General features: G+C 43.8%; 1 protein-coding gene across 1 annotated transcript in view; it reads left to right on the forward strand.

The window, feature by feature from the left end:
- The window catches only part of LOC102689985 (protein WWC2), a 72,071-nt gene extending 53,523 nt beyond the window's left edge, over positions 1–18,548 (forward strand). Inside the window, exons 12-23 of the mRNA XM_069192962.1 lie at positions 923–1,046; positions 2,056–2,139; positions 2,995–3,081; positions 4,613–4,805; positions 5,001–5,168; positions 6,747–6,853; positions 8,318–8,516; positions 10,402–10,566; positions 11,031–11,123; positions 11,506–11,736; positions 13,509–13,636; positions 15,552–18,548. Coding sequence (XP_069049063.1) covers positions 923–1,046; positions 2,056–2,139; positions 2,995–3,081; positions 4,613–4,805; positions 5,001–5,168; positions 6,747–6,853; positions 8,318–8,516; positions 10,402–10,566; positions 11,031–11,123; positions 11,506–11,736; positions 13,509–13,636; positions 15,552–15,618 — 1,646 coding nt within the window. The 3' untranslated portion in view covers positions 15,619–18,548. The remainder of the gene's footprint in view (positions 1–922; positions 1,047–2,055; positions 2,140–2,994; positions 3,082–4,612; positions 4,806–5,000; positions 5,169–6,746; positions 6,854–8,317; positions 8,517–10,401; positions 10,567–11,030; positions 11,124–11,505; positions 11,737–13,508; positions 13,637–15,551) is intronic.
- Positions 18,549–20,019: the final 1,471 nt, after the last annotated feature.

A 20,019-nucleotide genomic window follows, 5' to 3' on the forward strand; every position in this document is an offset into this window, starting at 1 on the left:
TTCTCTGGGAAGCGGGCTTTTTTTCCCCCATGATAGAGGAACCCGTTATTCAGTTTTATTTTATGCTCTCCTGCCATCTACTGGCTAATTTCTTCACTGCAGTTCAACTGCCGACCTTTCCTTGTGAGTTGTTTCTGGAATTGGGAACTATCCAGTGACCTTTAACAGACACACCTGATCGAGTAGTGGAAAATCTGAAGCTGAGCACTGTTTGCTTTAAACCTCCCTAGTCAGCCTAACTCCCCTCTTTCAAAATTATATTGTCGCAAGATCAATGTTACTGCAGACAGTTCAGATTGGAAGGTATTTTTGTACAAGTAGGTTATAAAGCTGGCTGGCCCAACTCCATACAGACACCCATACAGCTTGAAAACTGCACAGTGGAGCAAAGTCATCTGATCCTTTTACCAAATACACTCTGATCCCAGAGAAAACGAAAATGACCAATTTCTAACAGATCTCTAATGTTATGTTAGCGTTCGGCACTGATGGTGATAGGCTCCCATTTAAGTGTGCACCAGGATTTGGACTGTTTCTTTTTTTAAGCATAAGGTTTATAAGAGCCTCGTCTTTATGTAGTAAGAAAAACACAGTTTATAAAATCTCCAGTGAAGTCTTCTGAGCTCCAAACTATGTACGGTTACCACCTCTAGTCCTCCTGTATTCTGAAAGCCCCTTGTGGACACGAATAAGTTTGAAATGCCTGAAGACTGTCAGGCCTTTGATTTCCTGTGTACAGAGCTGTTGTGATGCAGTAGCTGTGCTTGCCTTGCTTCGCCATGTTGCTGTGGGTGTGCAGTGGCTTTGCCTTCACCCTGCACGCTTTCATAGGAGTTTTTAGTCTTGAGTTCTGCGGCATTTAGAAGCCTGAAAGAAAGGCAGGCAAAAGAAAAGCTGTTTTGTGGGGGTTCTGTCTTTGCAGATGACGATTTGCAAAAAAGGCCGACGGGTCGCCTACTTGAAGAGAAGACGGCGTGCGTCTCCGCCGCCGTGTCGGACGAGTCGGTCGCTGGAGACAGCGGCGTGTACGAGGCGTCAGTCAAGAGGTACGTCTCCTTTGATCAACGAAAAACGCAGAAGAATGTCGTCCAGCGTTCCTCTGATCTTTAACTCCTCTCCGGTCCCCAGACATTGGGCTAGTTTCCAGTTCATTAAAATCGACCTTATTGTGAACATAAATGGAACAGGATGCTTATTACCAGTAAGCTGGAATTTATTTTCAAATTAATTTGGACACCTGGCTGAAAAGCAGAGATGAGACTTTTTAGAATCAATTTAACAGAACACCCGAGGCCCCATCAATGAACAAGTTAAAGCTGACAAGTCTTAAAGCTAAATTCAGACCTAAGACCCCCTCCCTGATTTTAAAGGGAGGGTGTCTTTCAGAATGTTATTAAACACTAACCTGTGTTCGTCTGAGACCAGTCTTTCTCAAGAAAATATTGTTGTTAGATCTATTTTGCTTCGTTTGTGTAACAGTGTACACCACGAAGAACCAGCGTGCTTAATCTCTTACTGTTCAGTTGACTCAAACGTGATTAAACAAAAAAAGGTGAATATGGTTTGAAATTTGTGATAAAATACTTTTTTTAAATCGGAACCTTTCTGAATGCTCGGGAAGCTCATTCATCTGTTCTCCTTAAGGCTGGATGGCTTTCATCTGCTTTTGCCTTCAACCCATTTTAAAACCAGCAACCTTCATCATCTATTTCTCCTTCCTAAAAAACTTTTTTTCAGAAGCATTTGGTTTCGCGTTCAGCCCTCGTCCCGTTTGTTCATAATCTGTTTTAATTAGAATTTGCTGCACAGGCCAGAAATCAGCCTCCCCACTGTGCCACACCAGAAGGACACTTTCACTGTGCAATTACTTCCCTCCTTTCAGACAATGGAGTCTAAGTAAATCTGCCCGTATCCCCTTTTCTTCAGCAAGAAATGACTGAAAACTTTGCCGAAGTTTCGTTGGAACTTTACGGAAGTGAAACGTCCTCAGTGCCAGTGGTTTGTTTGGTCTGTGTGGGAGAAGAAGGCTGTGATTGAACTGTTCCCCCTCTGCAGGTCTGTTGAAATTGAAGATGTGGCATACATTGAAGATGACCCAGCTGCTGCTGCAGAGGCTTCTCAGGTCCAGATTGGATTTAAGTAAGATACCCCTAGAAGAAACGTCATGCCTTTTATGCCAGGAGGCGGAATCTGTTGCTCTTTATAAAGAGAATATTAATGGGCAGTCTTTTTTTATTTCCTGTACTTTTGTGTATCCTATAAAAACAAGAAGCAGCTGTAGGAATTTGGGGATTTTGATTTCCTACTGTATGTGCAATCTTGCAAGCCAGACTGTGCGTCTTGTGTTCCTAACCCTCCGTGTGTTCTTCTACAAGAAAGGGAGGCTATGTAGAGTAGGAACAAGCACTGACCTGGGAAAGCTGTCATGTTTTCATCAGAATTGTAAAACAGCACATTTTTAGAAATCTTAATCGGAGACTTATTTTCTCACGGTCATATTTAAAAAGAGGTAGCTGAAAGGTTTGAAGGACTTTTGAGATCATTTCCAAATCATGTGTAACTAAATATTTTGTGGTTGGACAAAAGGCAAGGGGAATCATCTTGTCTTTTCTGAATTTGATTTTTTTTTTGTATAAGTAAGGTAAACTGCTGTGGATTAAAATGTGACTTTTTTAAAAAATGATTTGTGAAAGATGCATTGTGAAGAACACTTTGCTTGAAAGGCGCTTTATCAAATAGTTTGATTGATTGTACCTCAAATTGGCCTTGAAGTATCCTTCAAAAAGATTTCGTATGTTTGACTGTAGCCTTCAAACATCTAGAAAGACGAGATGCCTTTATCTTTGATTTCGGCATCCTTCCCTTTAATTAAAGATTATAATTAAGGTGCCTTTCAGGACAGAGTCACTTGCAAACTGTACTTGTAAACGTTTTTATCACAATGTCAACTCAGGCTGTTTTCAGATATCTAATTGCTCTCTTCCTCTGTTGAAGATATGATGCCAGCAGCTCCAGTTTTGTAATAATTGTGTTGCAGCTCCGAAACCAGGCTGCTCTTCTGCTGCCACATGGTACAAAAGTGTAAGTATGGGATAGACGGTTGTCCCACTTTGATTTTATTCACCATAATTATAATTTGGCAGTTCTGCGCGCCGTAGCTTCGTCCTTAAGTGACACCAGCCACCATCAACAGACCCAATAGCTCAGACAGATATAAATGGCTGTTTGGCCAGAGGGAGCCCTGGAGGCAGGTGATACAGGGTGTTGTACTCAAGGAAAGGACAAAGATTAGTGCCACTGGGGGTGCAAAGGGAAGCTGTTGCGGGATTTATACCCTTGCCATCTTCCATGAGCATATCCATTCTCAAGCGCAGCAGGACTCGCCATTAAAAAACTGGATGGATTCCCATTTTGCGTTGCCCGGTTCCATTTCTTCTGGACCCGAGACAGGTGCCATGTCAGCTCAGGCGTTTGTCTCCATCAAGACTTCTTTATTCATCCCCTGCTCTCCCCGCGGTGCTGTTTCTAGCTGGCGTGGTCTGTGTGCGTTCCCTGCCTTGACAGCCGAAGGAGGCCATCGGTGCTTTGCAAAGTGCCCCTCTGGATCCCTCCACTTATTTGTGTGTGTTTACAAAGACGGCAAAAGGCAAATAGAGAGACGTTGGGTTTTGAAAACTAAAACTCAGGAATTCATGTTTTTTTTTTGTTTAATGATGCTCCTCTTAAAATGTCCGAGGCGTGTTTGGGAAGGATTAGTGGTTGCAGTTGTACCTGGAGCTTTTCTCAGGCACAGAGATGTGAGCCGAGGCAGTAGGGTGTCGAACACAGACTGCAGGACCGGAGGTGTTGATTGGACCAGCGTGTAGTGGCACAGCTGGACGTGGTGGTGTCACATTAAAGCACGGAGCATTCCCTCAGGGTTGTGTGAAATACTGCAGAACTCGGCTTGACGCAAACCACAGGAATCCTTTGATTGTGTAAAATGCTCGAATAATGTTGGGAGTTTACACCTGTGTAGTGTAAGTTCATACAATTTAATGAAGTCTCTGCCCAATCTGGTTTAACCCCCTGCGTCTCTCCTCCTCCTCCGTTCTGATTGGAGAAGCTGAGCGCTAGAGAAAGAAACAGGAGTGTTGAAGGACGCAGGGCCGCCTCATGGCCGTCTGGCTGCTGCTACACTGTGCAGTGGGGGCTGAAGCATGTCCCTCCTCCATATCAAGTGCTTTGGGATTAAAGGCGCTATAGAAACTAAATTTATTTGTTGTTTTTATTTTATGCTCAGTTCTCACAGGAGCTGCTGCCATAGAGGTTTGAAGGATGTGACAAAACACACTTCCTGATATAAAAAGTAAAAAACTTGCAAACTAATTTGTGGCCTCGTTATGTGTATACTGTGCTTCGTTTTTTTTGGGGCGATTCTGTGTGTCGTATTCCAGGAGTGATTGCCTCAGGTATGGGTATGTAGGCGTGGCCCTTTTAATATGTTCTTGAAAGTACAGGTTTAGGTCAGCCTCAAGGCCGGGCTAGTCACGTCTTTGCCTTTTTTCGGTGAATTCAGACCCTGATAGAAAGGCCTGCACTCGGTTGTAAACACTATTCGTTTTCACTACAGGTACGTCAGGGCCGCCTTACTTCCGTCTTCAAGTGAAATAAGCTGCTTGTTCCGCACTAAGGTCCACTCTTTCGCTGACGGCATCGCGTTTAACGAAATCTTCAGAGCCACCGTGCCTCAGCTTATTCTCCGGCAAAAGACCCTGAGGATCGACGTGTGCACTGTTGGCAAAGCACGCCATGAGGAGCGTCTGGTAAGCCGCGCTAGAAATCCTTTACCCCTGCACACCTGTGTGTTCGTGTGTGTTGGTTCTGAAATAGTCAACCTTTCAGATGGCTTTTTTAATCTGTAAGCCGGTCCGTGCGGATCGTTCAGAAGCGTTCAGCTGTTGTAGGTTTCTGCTGATCTCAGCCTGTGTCATCCACCATGTTCCCAATTGTCTTGGCAGGCAGGAACACAGATCAGTTTGGCGGACGTCCCGCTGAGTGGCGAGATCTCCACTCACTGGTATAATCTACTGATTTGTAAGAAAACCAGCCATCAGAAGAGCCAGGATGAAAATGAAGAAACGTCATTTTCGCCTCCTGATCAGCGCCCCAGCATTATTGTGGATTTGGTAAGTTAGTCTTTCAGTTCAGCTATAAGTGCTGTACTTCACTGTTTTTCCCCCAAAATCTACACCTTATTTTCGTTTGTTTTTTTTTTAATTTGTTGTTGCTTTTCAAGTTTGGATTTCCAGGGTTTCAGTACAAATGGTAGCTTGTAGGCATAGTGAACCACTTTTGAACCTGGGAAGAAGAGAATCTCTCATTAACACCTAGACCTGTCCAGGATTCAAACCTAGACTTGCCTCCATGCTGTGCGATAGCACCTGTGCCCATCACAAGATTTCTCTTAAATGGGGGCCAAGGTCTGTGGGTGTGAAAAAGCAGCAGCTGGTGCTTCTGATCTTGACGGTAACAGCCAACTCTGTATGTGTGTGTGTGCGCACACAGGTATTACTATTTCTGTGAGGACTATATTTGAGAATATGCTCTTACAAAGGATAAGTAACTCCTGAAAAGCAGGCGTGACAAGGACCAGCAAGCCAGTTCGTGACAGGCAATTTTTTCTTTCTCACAAACCATACAAAGTCTCTACAAGTGCCAATAATATTTGATTGTATCTTTGTCCAGTTTGAATTCAGGAGAGTAGGGAACAGTAGCTATAGTGTGGGACTTGAATAAAGTCCAGGAAATGTAAAATAGTGAGTGTGTGACCTTTTTAGGATTGTATTACTTCAAAACGGAACTCAGATGAACGGTGACAGCATGTAATTCACATTAATCTAAGCCCATGTTCCCCGTGACCTTACCAGCGATGAATTCAGAATAAAACTTGAGAACCGGTCACGAGTCTGTGAGACACAGCTGAGGTAGAAACCTGGACTCAGATGTCTTTCTTATTTCAGTACGTGAAGTACGTCTAAGCTTTGTGCTCTCATTTCTGACTGTGTTTTTTTTGCTGTCGTTGAATTCTGACAAGTGGGTCTGGGTTTGAGCAGCAAGTGGTTAGTGTCGCCACGTGGGCCGAGGATGACCGAGGGCGCGGGCGAGCACAGATTGTGTTGTGCTGGTGGCCTCTTACCCCACACACTAACCCTCGTCCTGGTATGTGCCGCACCAACTGTTCCGCTAGGGCCATGTGCAAAGAGTTAAATACCGCCTGCTGGGAGAAATTAACACTTCAGACGGAAGAACAGCTGCTGAAATTTGGATTTATTGTGGCTCGATGTGGTGAGAAGTACTGGTGAAAAAGCTTGGTTCTCAGTGATGGATGGGATCCTCCCCCTTGGCCGACACCCCCCCCCATAGAAGTTACATTTTGAGACGAGCTCTCAAGATGCTGGATGTGACTTTTAATAGACAGCAATAAGAAAGAGAAGAAAAAGCAGTTCGAATTATTTATGTAGCCTTTGTATCCTGCCACCATGCGCCTGGAATCTCTAGGCATCGCTGACAGGAGTGATAAAAGCACCCCCACAAAAATCGGTATCCTGGAAATCCTTCCAGAAGTCTTCATCAATCCAAACAATCTTTTTTTTTTCCTGCGGAGCGCGGATGAGTTGGCGTGTGGCGCGGGTCGATCTCGGTGGCGGGCCGTGGGGGGTGTCGGCGGGCTGAGCTAACCCCCGCGATGTGTGACTCGCACGCAGGACGCCGTGTCGGCCTTGCTCGAGAAGACCTCGGCTGAGCTGGAGGCTGTCGAGCAGGAGCTTGAGCAAGAGGAACAGGAAGGCCAGCTGGCGCCAGGAGAGGAATGGTAATCCCCTTTTTACTGCAAGAAGGACATCAAAGTTTTAGACCAACTTCGGTACAGAAATTGGTTTTGCGTCTCATAGCCTGAATAACGGTGTAGAAAGATTCGTTTGTTGTTCATTTTCCTTTCCCGGGGGGGAAAGAGTTTTTCCCTGCGACACATTTTTCCTGAATTTGTGCATCCTAGTATAATTCTGGTATGGCTGAAGAAGAAATCTCTCTACTTTCATTTTTTTCATTTGACACGTTCCTTCAGAAACAGTGACCCTTTATTTAGAATACAAAAGTAGAATTTCAACACTGTTTAAGCAACAAAGCAAATATAATGTAAAGACATATTTGAGGTTGTGAAGGAAATGTTCTTGGGTTATTCCTTTCTGTTTTCTAGTACCGTCATTTAAGCCAATCGAATTTTTGGACATTTAGTCATTTTATTGAGCCAGGGCAGTTTCTAGGCCGTGACATTATTATTATAATTATTATCCTGGCTTTCAGAAAAGAAATTATAGATGTATTCTTCCTGCCAAGTTTTTTACCTAGCAGATTGATCAAGTAAACAGGGGTTCTTAGGAGTGGTGTTAAGGTGTGTTAGTAGTGGATCAAATGAAAGATTAAATTAAGGAAACCAACCAAAAGAGTGCAAGAGATATTTAGATAGGACTACATTATTTTTTACTTTTATTTACCAGACAAGTCGATTGAGAACAGGTTGTCAATGATAGTGTCTATCAGGAGAGTACCCTGTTTATACACCAGTGCCTTTTACTGGAGAAACCTGAGTGAAGTCGCTTGCGTCTTGAACTCATGACCCCTTCAGTCCAGAGCCCTCCCAACTAATCTCTGCTACTGCTCAAGTAGTGAAGAACTAAGTAGGAATTTAGTCTTTCCTTTGCTGGAAGGAATAGCTTTACACAGTTACAGTAGGAACAAGTAAAGGTTTATTCCCTGCTGAAAAGAGAAGAAAAGAAACGCAACATTTCAGCTGTGGAGCCTTCTTTGGGTGTGAGAAAGAGGATGAAGTTCCCGTTTTCCTCTCGCTCTCGCACCCGAAGAAAGCTCCACAGCTGAAACGCTGTTGTTACCTTTCTTCTCTTTTCAGCGGGGAATAAACCTTTACTTGTTCCTTTGCAGCCTACGCATGCTGACGCAGCTCCCCGCTTGAACTACTTCACATATCTTTGTGGAATAAGAACGTAAGAACTTAAGAAAGGTGACAAACGCTAGGAGGCCAGTGGGCCCCTCTAGCCCATTAGGTAGTCAGTAGTTAGCTGATCCAAGGATCTCATCCGGCTGTTTCTTGAGAGAAGCCGGTGTGTTGGCTTCAGCCACAACCCTTGTCCCACAACCCTCTGGATACAGACGTGCCTCCTGTTCGTGGTGGTTCCTACACCATGTCAGAGTGTTTGAGCGGGGAGCCCTCCATGCTCGGCCCTAACAGCGGGAATCCCGCTTCCCCCCCACCGGTCAGGCTGGAGATCCTGGTCGAGGACGGTGATGAGCTGGAGGCGGGGGAGGAGCTGGCGGAGGAAGACGAGGACCGCGCTGGCTGCGTCCACCCGTGCCAGGGGAGGGAAGGAGAAGACGGCGACGAGGCGACGCCGCCGCCACGGGGTCAGGGGAGCAACGGCGCAGAAAGCGGCTCTTGGAGGGCCGCGGGACCAACGCTGGTGAGTACCGCTGGCATCCTCTCGGCTTTGCTTAACGGCGTTTAACGTAGCGGGAGAGAGGAACCATCTCCCAGCTTCCCTCCGGCCTCTAACGCCAGACCTCAGCGCTATCAATCCCGGTAGTGAAGGATCGACACCCAGGGTTTTCTGGGTGACTTTCGGATCAAGAATTGTTCACGTTCAGAGCTTTGGATTCTCCGGGTGGGATCTACTGTTACCTACACCACAGCATGCTGGTGGCGTTTGCCTCTCTAGGCAGGAGTTACCAGTTAATACTGTGGCACCTTTATTTACTGTATCTGATTGTACTTCCCATTGTATGAACTGGTCATGACATTCATTCCAACAGCAGTCTCTGTAGCACCCTCTCCAGTCTGATTCATTAACTGATTGCCCCCCGATGTGTCTATTTACAAATGATAAAGGCTTTTGACAGACAACTGTACCTCTGAACTCTGACGACACTGCAGCCTGGGATGCTTGTTGTCCTTCATTCTGGCCTTTTGCTCTCTTTAGACATTTCTTTTCCATAGATTTCAGTGGGTCTTCCTGCATCCTAGTAATGCTCTGGTTCTGTTTCTAAGGCTGGATCACTTTTAGTCTCTCAGATTTCATGGAGGTAAGAGGAATCAGGAAAGGATCGCTTTTGTAGGTATTGTGACTATTTCATATCATGCAATGGATCACAATTAAGGTAAACGATTAGTGACCGAATATGCTAAAACTACATGAAAATTAAAAATACTGTGTACTGGTACTGTGCTTCTTTCCAATGTATAAGAGATACATGGAAAAAGCCTAAATATGCAATATCATCTGTACATAAAACATATCAGAAAGACTGCTTTTGAACAATTAGACTACAGACTTGCTGTTGAAATCATCCAGTATCTTTTTGCAGTCCTGAATCATCCAGTATCTTTTTGCAGTCCTGATATATTGTCAATGGGGCCTTATCTTTTACTCTCCACTATGCTAAAAAAAAACCTTTCTTTATGAGAGTCTCAGTGCTGTGCTGAGAATTGAAAATCAAATGTCTACTTTGATCTCAATGTCCAGTCAAATCCTTTACCTGATAAATCAAAAAATCAGCCCCTGGGAGTCTTTCTTTACTAAATCTCAAGATCCTTCAGGCAAAAGTGTCACATTTCTTCAAAGACTGACCTTCAGTCCCTCTATTCCTGGAACCATTTGTAAAGCAAAGCTGAAAAAGTTTATTAGAACAAAAATAAAATGTTATCTTCTTGGCCTGCAGAGATTCATCACATAATAGATAAATATCTTTATTAAAAAGTAAAATTTAGATCTTTAGTAGACAGTGTTGCAAGCAAAAAAAACATACTTTTAGGTAATGGTACTCACAAATCATCACTTCAGGTTACAGGTGATGATTTAATCATTTTTGGTACTACAAATTAAGATTGTATAAATGATTAATTTAAGCCTTGAAATTTTGTGTACTTTAACAAAGTGTTTTATATTTTGAAAATATACTGAATATCAAATGAAACATTCCATGATATCTATTCATGGGTGATTTCAGAAGAAAAAAATTGTGCTCATTTTGATTAATTGGTCATTCATGACTACACTCAAGACACAATTCACAGAACTCTTGTTGATCAGCTCTTTTCATTGCAAATTAATCTGCAGAAGGAGTGTTACCTATTTTAATTGTCTGTTTGCATGAAATAACGATGAATCCACTATACAAAAAGACAGTCATTTTCCTGATTATAAACTTGTGAATTTGTTGCAGCTATAAGTGGTTTCTTTTCATTCACAGTAGAGCACAGACATGTTCCCACCATCTAGGTTATATTGTCGGCCTGCTGAAGCTTTGCTTTTGCAAATAGTAGCATTTAATTTAAGTTTTTTTTTTCAGGTTGACAAAGAGACGAACACAGAGGATTCTGCTCCTGAGAATGTGGCTGTCAGACCCAAAGACAGGAATAACCTCAGCTGCAGGCAGAGGCCCTTTGTCCGGAATAGCATGATTGTGCGATCGCAGACCTTCTCACCTGGAGAACGCAACCAGTACATCTGCAGGGTGAGTCGAGATTTTAATTCCGTATATACATACTGCTCTCTCTCGTCCTGACACCCTTCCAGTGTAGAGCAGCCTGAGATGCCGTTTCTTAAGCAGCACCTGCTTTAAGACATATTTCATCAGTGCTGCAGAGTGAAAGCCGGCTATCCTCTGGGATGCCCTTATACATGAGACTTTATGCCTCAATAACCTACCTCCCCCCAAAAAAAAAATTGATTGCTAGATGTAAGTGACAGACTTCCAAACATTCGTATTACATCTCAGATTATTATTTTTTAGATGAAGTACATGATGGCTTCTTGACAGACCTGCTCCATAAACTGTATCCGGAGTGTGTTCTAAATTAATTTTCCAGAAGGGTGACAGCGGTTCCGTGAATCACAAATTTAATATAAATCGAGTAAACTTTTTTTTTTTAAAAAAAAGCTTACCAAACAAGACTCTTCTGCTCCCTTCTTTGACAGTTGAACCGTAGTGACAGCGACAGCTCCACGTTGGCCAAAAGGTCGCCTTTCGTCCGGAATGCTTCCGAAAGGCGCAGCCTGCGAGCGAAGAGGGTAAGTCGGTCGTATCCGTTCCCGTCCAATGGGATGGCCATTTTTCAGGTTTTTTTTTTTTTTTTTTTTAACATTTTGCTTCAGTTCGTTGTGGTCTGAGCAGCGGTGCCTAACACTGACATCCTTGCGAACGGCGATGACTGCTCGAGAAACCGCCACCACTACCCCCTGAAGGAGCTACAGGCCTTAAAATAGAAATAATGTTCTGTGAGACGCTTCGTCTGAGAAGGGGGAGAGGGGTCCATGAACCCCTTTGTGGTGGTGGTGGTGGTGGTGGTGGTGGTGGTGGTGGTGGTGGTGTTGTTGTTGTTGTTGTTGTTGTGAGAATGAGGCTGGGAAGGTTGCTACCCGCTTGCCTGACTCCTCTCTCCCCGAACGGCAGACCTTCTGCCAGCCGGTGGTTCGCCGCGCGGCCCAGGACCAGCCCGGGCGCACCTCCCTGGACCTGGAGCTGGACCTGCAGGCCTCGCGCGCCCTGCACAGCCGCCTGGACGACGAGCTGCAGGCGCTGCGGGGCCTGCAGGAGAGGCTGGAGGCCCTGAGGGCGCAGGGGGAGACGGAGCTGCCGCCGTACATGCTGGAGGACGAGCGCTTCCACAGGCTGCTGAGGCAGGCAAGTGTGGGGCTGGGGGGGTGGGCCCCTAGCTGGACGGGGCGGGGCTGGGGTAAGGCGTGGGGGGGGAGGGGCGCCCCCCCTAGCAGGGGCTGGGGGGGGGCAGGCTCCTTGCGGGGTGGGGTTGGGGGCGGGGATATCCCCTGGCGGGCTGGGCTGGGCTGGGGTGGGCGGGGGTGGGGTTGGATGGGGGCAGGCCCCGCTGGGGGCGGCCTCCTCGCAGTGTGGGGTATGTGGGGGGATAGCCCCCCCCTTTAGCGGGCAGGGGACAGTCCCAATCAGGGCGGCAGGGGATGACTCCCTACAGGCTGGGGGTGCAGGGATGGCCCCCTAAGTGTTGTTGGGGAGGACCAGGGTGGGCAGCATCTCTCGCGTCTTGGTCTGCCCTCCCACCCTCTCTCCCCCGGTCAGGGCTGCGTCTTGGCGATGTTGCGAGAAAGGAACTGTTTTACAATTCCAGCCGGGTTTGAGCTCTTTGTCCAAAATTCCTCTCGGCTGCAAGCCAGCGGACGACATGCTGGATTTTGGAGCAGTTCCTTCCAAGAAAGAGCAGAAACTGGACTTTAACAACCCTTTACAAGACTGAGAGGGTTGGGGGAAAACTATAACCATTTTTTTTTTGCATTAAGAGTTAAGGGACCCCTGCCGTATATAATTCTGCAGTAGCTCACCCAGATACAACGAGGTTTTTGGTGAACATTATCACTTTTTCGATCTGAATGAAAGGTAGTTTTTAAATCTTTCTGCAGCATTAACAGTGCTCAGCAGACAGCCCTGAGACTGCTAACAGCTGGAGACTAGACAGGCATTTGAGGGGTGTATGTAATTGTCTGATACCTTAAAAGTGACTGGTTTGTCTGTTAAGTGTTATAAAATAGTGCTTGTCGATCACCTTATTTGCACTAATAATGTTCACCTCATTTCCACTGCATCCTCAATCTGGAAGCTCAGCTGTGCATTTTGCAGGAAGCTAATTGAACTTACCAAGATTCTGAGCACTTAGTAGGGGGGTTCAAGTGCCTTCTGTCAGGGTAAGGCATAGATTTCTCCTATATCTTGGGTTAAGTTATGAAACAGAGATGCAGAGCTCTTGAACAGCACCCGCTGGCAGTGATCACACTTGAAGAGCCCAGCCGTGACTGTGAATGTGTGCTGGTGAGGCCTTTAAAGTGAACAGCAAAACCTTGGGCTGAGTATAGTGCCCTAGGGGTACTGGGTGATGGTTGATTAGGTACTAGAGTTCCCAATCACACAGTTTTTCACCATGACCTCATCAGTGCCAGTTTTGCAATAGAACTGGACTGCAGACAGACCTGGAGAATCCTGTCTGGATCGCAGGTAGTTTGAGTATGGAAATTGGAACGCAACACTCACATAATGTGAAAAGATACTTACAAATGTTGGTATAGAGCCTTTATAAACTTGATTTTTTTGCACAGAGAGCAGTTAATCAGAGGCTTAATTAAAAGGCTACTTTTAAAACACCCAGAAATGAAGTGGAGAATGACAGTAACCGATTGTCACTTAACAACTTACCATCTGCCTTGTGCCAGCTGCACTGGAATCGGAGTGTACTAGGCTAGTAAACAGGGCCAATGATGAGCAGTGTAGTAATGGGGTAAGACTTCACAATAATGCTGTAGCTTCTGTTTTTTATAGACAAAATCTTCAATCTTCAAGACGTGTACTGCAAGAGACGGCCCCTACTTGTAGGACTGAGTTGTGAGACACGTTTTCGGTCATTAAGTTGAATTTAATTCCTTTCCGAACAGGCTGAGCAATCAAAAGAAGAACTAAAGCAGGGGCTGAAAGCAGAGAAGCTGATGAGAAAAGCCTCGAAGGACGTGTGCAGGCTCCGAGAGCAGTCTCAGAAAGTCCCCCTCCAGGTGCAGTCGTTCAGGTGAGCTGGAGAGTGATGCTGGTTCTCTGAATTTCTGTGGCGCTCTGCATCCGAAAGGGTCCGACACGGCTTCGTGTGTAGGAGGGACCCCCATTAGTCCGCTAACAAAGTGCAGCTCACATTGTGAGTCAGCAGCCCCCACCACATAGCAGCACGTGTGCAGAACGGAGAGATTTCTTCACCAGTGGAATTAAGGGGATTGTAGGACGCCAGGACCTCCGGTTAAAGCCTCATCTGTTTCATCGAGTGGGGGGAGGGGGACGTTTTAAAGCTTTCATTTGTGAAGCATCTGTAGATCTTGGGTAGGACTTCAGCCAGGGGATTGTCCTGGACATCCTTCCTGTGAGACCCGCGTTGCGTTCGAGGAGAGCGCGTCACCCAGCTCTTCTGCGCTGACAGGGAGGGCTCCTCTGACCTTTTTGCTGGGTTTCAGGAATAACTGAAGATACAGTTAGAAGTTCTACTGGTAAATTTGCCTTAAACACAAGGAAGCTTCCTCACCCTTGCGCAGTGCACCAACAGGTGTTTCGGTTTCAAGCGGCCAGCGCTTGCAGCCCGTGGTGATGGGGGATTTCTCACGCTCTTCCTTCTGCTGTTTCCTTTGGAGAAAGTCAGGCTGGTCTTGAGAGTGGAAAGGGCAGGATGGAGGCTGAACGTCTTTTTTTCATACTGCTTTTCCCAGCTAAGGAAACCAAAATGAAACCTACAGATACAGCTGTTCTGTGCGCTAATTAACGGGGCTAATTAAGCATGATTGGGGATTGTCTTGGCATTCGTGGTTTGACTCTGTCGTATTTTAAGCCTACATTGCTGTTTAATATTAAATGCAAAGCTCAAAGCTGTCATTGTTGTGCCTTTTATATTAAATGTCATGGTGATAAATTGAGCCTCCGATAGTAGGTAGGTTACAGGCTTATGAAAAATATATATCTCGTTTCAGCAGCCTTCCAGCTCTCCCCTTTGTCAGCACCCAGGTGAATTGGAATGGAAATGATTGGAATGTATTTAATGAGTAAAAAAATAGAAGAAAATAATAATAAGGCAGCTTTCGTTTGTCTGTTTTTCCTCACCGGGACTGGGGCGCTTTGTCCATATTTGTTCTTTCGTGACCCTGGGCAGTGGAAAAATTGTGAGTGTGCGGGGGCGTCATTTTGTTACAGCCCCTTCTGTACCACAGCTGCGTGGCAGAAACTAGATGTGTCATGGAGAGACTTGCAGAACCAGGCGCGACAGTTCGCACAGGGACTGCACCCTCTGTTCTGATCGAGTTCAGTGAGCGAAGCCCAGTACCTGCACCTTCGGCGGCTTTTTCCTCTCAGACGAGACGTAGGTCTGTCCTTTGGTCTTCTTTGTCTTATCGATGTGGCTCTCTCCTCGCTCGAAAAGCACGACCTAAAATGCGTCGCGGGAAGATGAAGTTGTGTTTGTGCTCTCCGTCTGCTGACTTCTCGGCTCTTAAAAAAACATAATTAGCTCCTTCCGGCTCCAGGTTTTCCGGAGTGAATGAAGGAAGGAGAAAGCTGGACAGGTGAGGCTAAAAATGAAACTTAGCTTTGTGAATTCATAAAGCTGCTGTAATATTTAACAGGTTCGTAAAACTGGAACTGACACATCTTCAGGACGCTATTCTTAGATTTGTATTCAACTCCATCCCTATTTGTTTATGTATTCAATCAGGTAGCTTCTTTAAATGTGAAGCCTTCACATTTATGATGACGCGGTGCATATTTTCCTCCCAAAATTTCAACATGCTGCTTATTTTAGAAACTTGATTTTGACTCTTGATATTTAATTTCCCCAACATAAAAGGTTTTTTTCATAATCTCTTGGGGGGATTTCTACTTTCTTAGGGAAATGTAGACCTGACATTAAAATCTGTATATGTCCTAACCACGCTTTCTTCTTCTGTCTTCAGGGAGAAGATGGCCTATTTCACGAGAGCAAAGATAAATATACCAACTCTACCAGCTGATGATGTATGATTGTTTTATAGAAAACAATGAAGTATTTTTCCAGCTCAACTTTATAGCTGAATATTTTGATAGAGTAGCTATGTGGATTAAAATATATATTTTAAATAGTTAAATACCATAGCGATAATGTATTTGTATAATAAGTTGTAATTGAATACCATTATGTAAAAAATGGGTTTCTTTTTTCAGAGAAAACCAAAGTAGAGTAATTCTGACATTTATGGCTAATAATGTTTGTACAGTTTGTATGTATACCTGACATGGGTTTATTTTGTAAAGTTGGGTTACACGAACGATGTGCAGGGCAGATTATGCCTTCTGTTGAACAGCACTGCTTTCAGAAATAATATTCCGTTTGACAGAATGGTGTTCTGTTGTCTTCACCGTTTTCCTGTGTGTAGATTGTGAAACCGGGCCAGTGGCCACACAGTGTTGTCGACTGAGGGTGTGCGTCTCAGTGTTAAGTACAATATCAGCAAGCACTTCCTGTTGTAGTTCCCGCCCTTCCTGTCCTTCAGACTTGGTGCTCAGCTGTTCAGCGTCATCTTAAAGGCCTTTCCAGTCCAAGTGCAGAAACCGTGTTTCGAACAAAAAGCAAATGTTGTGAATGTATAGTGTTATTTTCTGTTTTTTTTTTTGTTACTGCACTGATTTGCATTTCCATTGATCTTTTTTGTCTTTTTTTTTTTAAATTATGTTCTGCACCTTTAATAAGCCCCCACTGTGTATCTATCGTTCGGGATGGGGGTTCGATTTCCTGTTCTATAGCGGCAGACACAGCGCCAGTAAAAACGGAAAAGCCTTCTTCCATGACCCGCGATGTTACCGCGCTTTTTAAAAAAATCATTCGCTGCCTTTGTTCATGTCTATGTCTTTAAAACGAAAAAACCTTAAGTAATTAAATAAACCTAAAATAAACATCATACCCTTGTGAAATGAAGGATTTCAGTTTTGCAGTGGTTTAGTTTAACATAATAGCACAGCGTAAGGAGTGAGTTTTTTTATCAAACCCATTTATTCTGCATATATATGTGTATGTAATGTTGTTTTTTCTATAAAACCAGCAAGTACCTTCATGGTGTGCTGGAACTCCAGCCTTGAGAACAAAAGTCCAAACAGTTCTTGTCAATTTTTCATTACTATCCCAGTCTTTTGCTAACTTAATAGGCTGACATTTTTATTCCCCTTTTCAGTTACACTCGTGTATGAGGCTGGGTATTCTCCTGGAGGAATCTCAGGGAGGCACCTTGCTCAAGGGTGCAAAAGCTGTGCCCCATACTCACCTGAGATTTAAACCCACAGCCTCCCAATTATGAGCCCAGATCTCTAGCCACTATTTCTCACTGCTGTCAGGACACTGCTGCAGCAGATCTGTTGTGTACGCTTGGCTCTGCAGATTGAGGGAAATGCACACATGATGTTCTACTTGTCATTATAAATAGTTCTTTTCAGAACCAGGATACATTGGTTAAATGTTTTTTTTTTTATCAAGAACAGTTAACCGAGGTTGAGGCATCCACTTATGATCTTAACTGCTGTTGTTTTACATACCTGGCAAGTACTGTTTATGTTTTATTCAGCTGAATAGGACATTGAATGCTGTGGAGCAAAATTATTATTTTTTTTTTTAAAAGAACAAAACATATCTAAAACTTTCAATCAGAAAGTGTAGGAATTCTGTAAGTGGCCTTTGTCTAATATCAGTGTAAAAAAATTAATGAACTTGAACTATTTGTAAGAACTACAGTGTGCGGACTTAGTGATCTCTACATTTGAATCTCCCATTTAGGAGTTACCATGCAGGAGTCTAGTATGGTCAACATGTCGCAGACAATTGTCGCAGACATTGATCATTGCAGGGCAAAATGCAGAACTACTACAATCCATTAAATTCCACATTCAGCACATTTTATCAGGGAGCATCCTCTTGAGAGTGTGTAAAGTTAAGCATTGGCTTAGTTCAATAATCTTTACCATTTGCAAATGATCAAGTGTAAGTTAATTCCACACTTAAAAGTATAAGGAAATAAAAACAAGGATTTTGGCTGTGGAGCCTTCTTCAGATGTGCGATTCAAATGAAATGAAGGTTGCTGTTTAAGCTTGCCAGACAGCATGAGTTGTAAAATGTATGTAGAGATATTTTGGTAGAACTGTTCCTTTTGATTTATTTTCCATTTATTTATTTACTGTATTTATGTTCAGTTATGTACAGTTCAGTTCTGGACATTTAAAAGTTATTGTATTAACAGTAGAGAGAGCTACAGCCTCCATATTTTGAAATCCTAAATCATAACATTGAAAGTATTAGTGGCGCACAGAATTGTGTATATCTCCCATTATAGTATTCCAGCCTTGTTTTTGTTAAATATTATAGCCTTGACATGCATTATTTTTCAGCTTTCATCACTAAAGAGCTTATTTTACAATTGAATTTTATATGCATGAAAATGTTTTCATGAGCTGACCACTGCAAAAGTGTAATTGATGTCAGTAGTTATGATAAAAGGTTGTATATCTACATCAGACATAAATGCCAACAGAAGTTTCAGTTTTTGTAACTATTTTGTACATGCATGAATTTAACATATCTTTAGGAGAATCACAGTTTTACTACTTTTTAGAACATGTTGAAATTGTTGCACCTAATCATGTTGTAACAGGATAAAAGCCTGGGAATAATTTAACCCAAAAGGAAAGCTCGACCTTGTATGGTTAAAATGTTTCTTACATGGTTTGCAAGGTTTTCAAATAACGGAATATGAAATGCTCAGAACTGAACTAGGTTATGAAACGTAATGTCAGCATGTATGTTTGTGGTCCAGTTTTGTTGCAGTCTGGAATGTGCTGTACAAATGTTAGAACACAATGTTTATCCTCTTCTCTGCACTTTTCATGTGTTCCAGTGATTGGTAAAAAATATATACCATTTTTAAACAAACCACATGGAGTTGGGAGTTCTCATTTAAATCACAGCTTTATAAATCGGCATTTTCCTCATAACGGGTGAAGAATTGCCCCATTCACATGAGCTTAGAAAAAAATAATGACCCTCAGTCCCTTTCCTATTTTGAAATCGCAGAGGAGCCTTCAGCTGTTTCCATTGTGGGCTGATTGATTGAGCCATTAGCAGTCATAATTGACAGGTAGACGCTTGTGATGATTTAGCCTCTCGAATTAGTTTACTGCTCGGAGGCATGACAGTTGTCAGAGGCGAAGAGGTGGCAGAAGGTGAAGTAAAAAAAGATTAAAATAGAAGATTCTAAGCAAACAAGCAAATGAGGCTGCTAATAAAAACAATATCCTCAGTCATGTCCTAAACAGCCCCCTGGGGTCTGCTGTTCTGCTATGCCTGCTTGAATTTGCCCATGTTAATATCTTCCCTGGGATGCAGTCTCCAATGTTTTCCATCATTCCAATGCCTTGTTCAATACTGCCTAAAGCTCGTACAACAACTTACTAATCAATTACTTGAAATATGTCAAGCCAGCTCGGAGGAGGTCACTTCAGCTGAACTGCTGCAGAGAAATTTTCTTTCTATTAATTGAGCAGTTTTTGAAGTAGTTATCTGCGCTTCTGCGGTTCAAATTGAGCCTGACGTTCTGAAAGACACCTCTGTAAGAAGAAAGCCTTGCGTCTTAAGTGGCTGAATGTTCGATCCTTGACTCCGTTATTAGTCGCTCGAGGAAGAGAACGATGGAGAAATATAAGGTTGAAGAGGAGCGGCATTGACGTTCCTTCACTTGATCAACACGGGTGTGCGATCAGAAACGAACCCATCGTTCCTTGAGTAGAAAACAGAGCGGTAAGCTTTACATCTTCAGACACGCCGTGGAAATGTCTCCCTTAGAATGTACTTTAGGTCAGCTGTGTTGACGCGTCTCGGTGAATTTTCAGGTTCACAAAACCAGCTGAGTGGAGTAAGTAGTGCAGACATGAGGAGCCCCATGCCTTCTTGCACAGACCTTGTGGAGAATCTAACGCCACAAGCACACACAGCAGGTGAGATGGGAAAAAGACGGCCTAAGCAAAGCAAAGGGAATGCATTATGTTAGTGTTTGCTAATGAGGGTGGATGAATGCCTGTATGAAAACAGGAATCACTGCCTGTCCTGGAAATACTGAGTTCCACTCTCATGTTCTCCTTTTGAACTTGCAGGCATACTGCTGTCCGTACAAGCATGCAGCATCAATTGCATCAGCCAAGATTCTGTATAGCTTTGTTGTGTTCCAAGCCCGAATAAAAGCCTGCAATCATCTGCAACAGCTAAACAGCTTTTTATCCACACCAGCTTGCACTGGAAATGAGGAAACTGAAATAGTTCAGTGCAGATCGGTTCAAAGTGAGGCAATTAACATAAAAATTCAAAAGAATACGGTAACTGGAAAAAAAAAACAATACGAGGCAAATCA

This window comes from Lepisosteus oculatus, chromosome 1 (genome assembly GCF_040954835.1).
Source record: "Lepisosteus oculatus isolate fLepOcu1 chromosome 1, fLepOcu1.hap2, whole genome shotgun sequence".
NCBI lineage: Eukaryota > Metazoa > Chordata > Actinopteri > Semionotiformes > Lepisosteidae > Lepisosteus > Lepisosteus oculatus.